General features: G+C 48.4%; 1 protein-coding gene across 1 annotated transcript; it reads right to left on the bottom strand.

The window, feature by feature from the left end:
* Window positions 1–395: 395 nt before the first annotated feature.
* LOC119395899 (uncharacterized) lies at window positions 396–1,970 on the bottom strand. The gene has a single exon (XM_037662911.2). It carries the CDS (start codon window positions 1,609–1,611, stop codon window positions 418–420), a length of 1,194 nt encoding a protein of 397 aa, XP_037518839.2. The 5' UTR covers window positions 1,612–1,970; the 3' UTR covers window positions 396–417.
* Window positions 1,971–7,685: the final 5,715 nt, after the last annotated feature.

Below are 7,685 nucleotides of genomic sequence, written 5' to 3' on the forward strand. Positions count from 1 at the left end.
AATCTCGACCGAGAAGCATTGCCACTGATAGGCCAGGCAAACAAACAAATCGCTGGCGCTTCGTTTTTCCATTAAAGCTTATCCGTAAGCGAACACAACCTTCAGCGTTTGATACGTGGCTTGATGCCATCCGCAACTGAACATTTGAGTTACGAAACTTCATCTTTTTAGCTTTACACTTCTCTAGCAACACGTCACCGATTAACGAGATTCCTGAACCGGTATCAAGAAGAGCAGGTACGGTAATGCCCAGCGCTTTAACTTTCATCGTCGGTTCTGCAGACTGCGCCTGCGTTACGCGGCAAACAGAGGGAACGATGACTGACTCACCAGCTTGATGTTCGTCCATTACACGCTCCGCACAGCGTTCCACGCTCCTGGCATTGACGGCCGTGGGCTGCGATACACCGCCAGTGGTTAGTGTCGCCGGCCGAAGCGGTTTCCCGAACTCTCTGCGTTCGCGCTACGCCGCGCAAAACATTGCCGCCTCACATGACCAGTTTGACCGCACTGGTAGCATACGACATGCGTATGTCTGCGTTGGCCAGTTAACCTATCATTGAAATCACGCCTTTCGGCGGAGTGGCCCCCGGAGTACCCATAACAGGAGCGCCTGTCGCAGTCGGCTCGCGACGGACTTGTGAACCCGGCATATCGGGACTGGGGGTCCGACCGACTATGCTCTTGTATGGCTCGAGTAAGGAGCGAGCGCTCTGCACTATGACGCTGCTCCGCGGACACTTGCTCCCAGGGACAGCTTACCCATGATACGGTATTCAAAGGGGCCCCGCGCCGCCCTTGCTCATGCGCGAAGGGGTCCAGGGCGCGGGAGGAGATAGCCGTGAATGCGCCTGGGCTCGTCAGGTCGCATGAGGGACTGGCTACGGGGGCGCGCCAAGCCAGGGACGGCTCAAGAGCAGATTGCGGAGCTGGCGGTGGCACGTAAGTGCTCTCAGCTAACAGGGCGTCTTGTACACCGCGGGCCTCCCGTGCGAGGTGCTCAAGGGTTTCGAATGTGCGCCCATAAAGAAATGGCCTGAATCTGGGATGACTCTGTCGAATGACCCGAGCTACTTGGTCCCTTTCCGAGGCAGTCGGTGCTGCTCGGCGATGCAGTTCCTGCATCGTCCGGACGTACTCGAGCAAACTTTCGTCCGGATGCTGGGTTCTTAGTTCGAGCTCACGCTGGACTCGCAGCTCGTACCCAGGGGGCAGAAATTCCTCTCGGAAGCGCTGTTCAAATTCTGCCCAAGTGGTGAAAGGCGTTTGTAGCCTCCACCACCGTCCTGCGGCATCCCGTAAAGCCAACGGCAGGATTCGAGCCATCACGTGCGCTTCCGAGGCACCGGTCGCTCTGACATACCTGTCCATTTCCTCTAGGAAGTCAGCCACTGATTTCGGGTCGTCGTAACCCGTGTACGCCGGTAGCGTGGCCGGAGGTAGGGGATGTGGTTCGCCGGACCGAGTATCGATGCGGTCCATGACCGCGTTGCACAACTCAGCGACACGCTGAAATGTGTTCAGCTGCTGTGCCAGCAGCTGGTCAGCCTGCTCGTGTGAAGAATCCTGCTCGCCGCCGGTAGGCAAGATCGTCCCGGACCGGAGATGCATTCCGTCTGCCTGCGCGTTGAAGAGAAAAAAAGAAAACCCGCGCCACAAAAGAACACACACGAGAATGCGCTACACCGAGACTCAACGAACGAGACAAGGGACCGGACCTACGTCCACCGTGCTATTCCTGCGGGCGGGAGCAAAAACCACGTTGGGCGCCAACTGTGGGTACTGGGCTTGCTCCGTCCCGTCCACAGTTAAAGCAAGGAAGACGGAGGCTTCAACTCGCAACAAACAACAACAATTTATTTAACACTACGCTGCATACGGCGGGGTCGGTCCAGGCACACGAGACGACAAGGCGACGACCATGATCGGCGGCAGCAGCAATCGGCCAGCGCGGGTGGCAGCATCCGTCCTTCCTGGCAGCCCAGGCACGTCTGGCCTGGGCGGCGCGCAGGCTGCCCCTTTTAAGCCGCGCAGCTGGGCCACGCGCACCGCTTCTGCGCAGCACGTGGCGCTATCTCGCGATAGCCGGTGGGCGTGGTTCCGACACTCCAAAGCGTCGAGGAGAAGGCGGCGCAGCCCGGCGAGATCGCCACCCAGAGGGGTGCACGTGGAGAGGGAACCGGTTTGAAAGCTGCAATGCTCATCGCTGCAAGCCACCGAGTTGTCTTCGTTAGGCTTACCAGCAGCACGGCTCAGATCACATAAACTGCAGCAAAAGAAGCGCGATCCAGACTTCAGATAATCAATCAAACGTTTATTCAAACGTTTATTTAATGTGCCCAGGAACAACCGTAAGGTCTTTGTACTGGCGCACGAAAAAAAACAACAAAAAAAGGCAAACATTCATAATAAATTATCAGGGATAAAAACGTTATAAAATTGCACATATACAACTATGCGCAGGCAGAAAAAAATATATCAACAGTGTACGAGGCTATGTAAGTACAGTGCAAAGCTCGGAGCAGAACAACGACTGGGAGCTGTGAAAAACATCGAGCTCCAAAAAGTAAGCATTGTAAAGACGTTGTATCATGCCAATGGTCGAATGTTCACAGAGGAAGGCCGGTTACATGAAAAGGTCTATTCTCTCTGGTCAGCTTACGTGGAATTCGGAAATTAAGACAGTTGAGCAGTACAGGGCAGGATATGATACCATGCACAAGCTTGTAAAGAAATAACAGATCAGCGCGATTTCGCCGGCAGCAAAGTGATGGCAATGATAATAATCCAGCAGCGTTAGAACGAGATCCAGAGTCATTTCTAGCGAAACGATGGTTGTAAATGCTTAGGAATTTTTTCTGGACTCGCTCAATGGCGTTGCTGCTGGAAGTAGGAATGCCATTCCAGATCACAGATGCATACTCTAGTTGAGGAAGACATAGCGCGGTGTACAATTTTCGGAAGGGCACAGGAGAACGGAATTCTCTAGACATTCTGCAAACACAGCCTAGGGTGCGAAGACCCCGCAAAGCAACACGCTTAGCGTGAGCAGAAAAGTGTAAGGTGCTATCAAAAAGAACACCTAGATCATTGATCCCACATACCTTACACAACGACACAGAATTGACAGAATATAAAAATGTCACACTCGATGTTTTTCGAGTGAAACTCATTACCTTCGTTTTTGAAATATTTAGGGAGAGGTTATTGCTCCTGCACCATTCAGAAAAAGAACACAAATCAGATTGCAGCAAGCGACAATCGATAACTGAATGAATTTCCTTAAATATCTTTATGTCATCGGCATACAAAAGGAAAGAAGAATTCCGAATGACAGAAGAAACATCATTAACATAAATTAAAAAGAGGAGTGGGCCCAGTACCGACCCTTGAGGGACCCCACTAGTAGCTTTATACAAAGAGGACGTTTGGCCATTAACGGCAACGTAACATGATCTATCAAGAAGATAGCTATGGAGGAGATTCACAATTGAAGAATCAACATCAAAGTGTGCAAAGTGTGCATCAAAGTGTGTATGTTACCACTTCACTTTGTCCGTGTTATTTTGCGCTAAGTTTAATAATGGAATATTACCAACTCGCCCAGCAAAACGTCCTTCTAAAGTGTGCAAGTTTATCCACAAACAGCGAATGGCTGACAACATCAAAAGCTTTGCTAAGGTCGCAGTAAAATGCGTCAACCTGACCTCTCTGAGAAATAGGCGTGGAGACTTGCATCATCAAACTGGCAAGATTAGTAACAGTTGAGCGGCCAGCGAGAAATCCATGCTGATTCACAATCAATGAGTTTTTTACATCAAAAGACAATATTTTGTGAAGAGCAAGCTCAAAGATTTTGGATGCGGCACAAAGAAGGGAAATAGGGCGGTAGTTAGAGACGTCACTTTTACAGCCAGACTTAAAACACTGGGAAAACACGAGCAGTTTTCCACATGCTAGGAAACGTTGAAGCATGCAGACACTTATTAAATATGGTAGTCAATACTGGTACAAGTATACTGCCATAGGCTTTTAGTATGGCAGAGGGGATGCCATCTGGGCCAGCTGAAAAGGATGGTTTCAAGCGCTTAATGCATTCTGAAATGGAAACTTCATCTAGCGACACAGCATCAGCTGTGCCAACTGCCTTAACCTGTCAACCGTTACTAGCTACAGAGGCTGGAGACTTATAGACAGATGAAAAATGCATGGCAAAACAGTCAGCAACGGCTTGAACTTCTACTCCGTTTGGGTCCAGTATCCTGAAGGACTCGCCACTTTTGCTCGACCGTTTGCGCACATACTTGCAAAACTCAGCCGGCCTGTCAGACGCGCTTTTTTCTAAAAATGAAATATATAGACTGTGATCCCGTTTATAAAGGCGTTTACAAAGAGTACGAAAACGACAGAATTCTTCCTTCAAATGAGTTGATGCAGAACGTTTATACTTCCTGTGTGCACGATCTTTATGTTTCAGTGCACTTATAAGTTCTGATGAGAACCGGGAGGGATATTTACAATGATGAGGTGTATACTGGGGAATGAACTTGCGCATGTTGGTCAAGATAAGCTCCGCAAACTGATCGACTTGATCATCAACATTGGGTTTGTCAATTACCAGTGACCAATCTGTGGTGGACAAGTCATGGTACAAGCCAACGTAGTCACCTCGCTTGAAGGCAAATCTGGGCGTTTTGTCGATTTTTCTGGGAAAGCTTGGTTTTTCTGGTGAAATACAGAGTGTTAGTTTGAGTGGTGGGTGAAATTTGTCAGGTCGAACAAGAGAGATGTGAGAGAGTGATACTTCGATAGCTTGATTATTAGAAATACACAGATCTATGACGTTACCACAGGAATTGGCAATACTATTGTGCTGCTGTAGGGAATTAAAAGCGAGAAAATCTAACAATACGCTGCATTTGTTCTTTAAGAAATGATGATAATGAGAAAAATTAAGTGCGGTCCAGTCAATTCCAGGTGTGTTAAAATCGCCAAGTACAAGAATTTTGTGCTTCTTATGTGAAATTACCACATTTTCAATAGAAGAGACGATCTGATTAAAAGCAATTGGTGAAACGCTAGGCGATACATAGAAACACCCAATCAACAATTTTTCACAGTGCTCAAGACTAATTTCGATCCAAATTGATTCAGAAATTGTTTTTATGTCCTTGCGTCTAACAGATCTTAGGGAACTGTTTATAGCCATCAATACACCACCACCTTTTTGTTTAGTTGCACAGAAGTCCCGATCACTGCGGAAGGTGGTGTAGTTCGACGGAAGATAGTCACAGGAAGGAATTTCACTGCACAGCCACGTTTCAGAAATCGCAATAAGGTCAAAAGAAGACGAAACAACATTAGCAAAGAATTCGCGCGTGTTAGTGCGAAGACCACGAGCGTTCTGATAAAATATATCCAAATTACACGGCACCGTTGCTTACGGGTGCGCACTCTGAGGGATGGAGCATGTCGCCGTGGAGAATCCCACGGAATGGTTTGAAAATGCAACCGCACGGCCACATTGACGGGTCATTCAGACGTTTCGATGTATCTTCGTCAACTGTAACGCAGAACGAGGAGTAAGAAGGATATTTTGTTTTGAGCCGCCGGCAGGAAATGGCAGAAAGGTCAACAGACTCAATGTGTTTCTTGAGGTCAGCAGATGTAGTGTCAGGGCTCAACTTGGACACAAATATAGCCCACTGCCGCTGGGGTCGTTGGGGGATTTGAGCCACTAACAAAGTGGACGAGTCCATGGCTCCAGTAGATACATGTGTTTTTCTTTTCGTATCCTTTCTTGCACTCACTGTGACATTGGCCGAAGAGGTTTCCGTACGATCCACAACGCGGAGCTTCAAATAACGCTGAAAACCTGGTGGTGGGGTAAAAGGTGGGAGCGTTTCGGTGTTATGAGTCGTATCAGAGGTCGCAGGGGTGTCGCAGTTCACGGAAGACTTTGCCGTTGGAGATGTTGGAGAATTTGCAGCCGTTGGAGACTTTGCAGCCGTTGGAGACTTTGCAGGGCGTTCCCCTAGCTTGGGGGTGACGCAGCGTGTCAGCTCATCGCGCAGAAAACGAACCTCACCACGAAGGGAGGCGTCAATACGGACCTGCTGCTCAGCCACTCGGGAATGTTCCTTTCGCAGGCGCTCATTGTCCTCCCGCAGCTGTGAGACCTCGTCACTCAGGAACGAAATCCCTTCCAGCGCGTCGAGGAGCAGGCGGCGAAGGCCGGCTACCTCCTCTCCAAGGTCACCCGAAGGGGCGAGAGGTGGACCGGTTGGGGAACCACGTGGCGGCAGGGAACACGCCGCCGTCGCGCATACCTCCGTCTCGTCGTTAGGCCTGTCACCATGCTGGGCGGAATCGCACAAATTCCACGAAAGTGTACGCGATCCGTACTTCAAGAGCTGCAGCTGCAATAATAATAATAATAATAATAATAATAATAATAATAATAATAATAATAATAATAATAATAATAATAATAATAATAATAAGGCTCCCGTGCGGGAGCCGAAACGTCTTGTTCGTTTTGAAAGTGCTTTTATTGTGGTCGGCGTTTATTCCTTTTCTTCAAGACAGTCCCTTTAATAAAATACTACTAATATGGTCATTCCATTGCATGTGCTGAGTAAAATAAACTCCTAGCGATTTAAATGAAATAACAATTTCGACTGGCGGGGATTTATACTGCAAATTTACTGGAGTTTCCGGTTTCTTAATTCTAGAATTAAAAATTCTAGCTTTGGTTTTATTTACATTAACTGACAGTGCATTTTTGTTTGTCCAGATTTCAAGCTTCCCCAATACATTATTACCGGTAACTGATAAATTCAGTTAAAACTAGTGTAACCTTCTTCCCGGCATTATCAGGGCTCCCTCGTTGCCTGAACAGCGCACGAAGAATTGGGAAGTCATCGCAGAACTAAGATAAAGAACCAGTAGCTAGCACCTGAAAGGCCGCGATATGCTACTGGTTTTGTTTTCGCGCCCAACAAAACATGGCGGATCGAGCGTATGAGATTGTCGACAGATGGCGCTGTACAACGTGAATGACGGACACGAGCCTACATGTTGGGCACGAGCCTACATGAAGCCTTGGGTTTTAGAGACAATAATGGAAAGCTGAACAGACCCGCCATTGAAATAAGTAAGAGACGGTTAGAGTATTGCTGGCAGAAAATTAGAGAGAATAGACAAAAATGAATATCGGGAAGAAAAATAAGGACAGTCGGCCGTAGAGGGCAGAGAACTGGGCTGAGAATTTACGTTTTTTTCCCTGCACTAAGATATATGTGATAAGAGAATGAATGTGGGCCCAGGATCCGTAGGAATTGACACGGTAGTCAGGTGTTTTTCACGCAACATAGACTACATTACAACACATAAGTTAAAACACTCTACAAAGAAGACAACACTGCTATTCACGCTGCTATGTATAAGTCCTATGCGCCTAGACACACATGCACTGTCCTACTCGCTGGTACGTAGTCGTTGCGGTGACAGTTGTCGTAGACGCGCCTCAAGATGACTTGACCAGGCTGTGACGGTGTAGGGGTAGAACTGCAGGCCGGCAGTACACCAGGCCACTACAGTACAGCTCAGTCGCCGGGCACGAACTGCGGGAACCTCGTATCACCTGGACAGCAGGCGGTTGCCCCTCTCCTGCCAAACCACGA

Source organism: Rhipicephalus sanguineus, chromosome 6, assembly GCF_013339695.2.
Source record: "Rhipicephalus sanguineus isolate Rsan-2018 chromosome 6, BIME_Rsan_1.4, whole genome shotgun sequence".
Classification (NCBI taxonomy): Eukaryota; Metazoa; Arthropoda; class Arachnida; order Ixodida; family Ixodidae; genus Rhipicephalus; species Rhipicephalus sanguineus.

Excerpts from the sequence above, each read along its gene's own strand:
- LOC119395899 (XM_037662911.2), bottom strand. The coding sequence starts at position 1,611 with ATGCATCTCCGGTCCGGGACGATCTTGCCTACCGGCGGCGAGCAGGAT.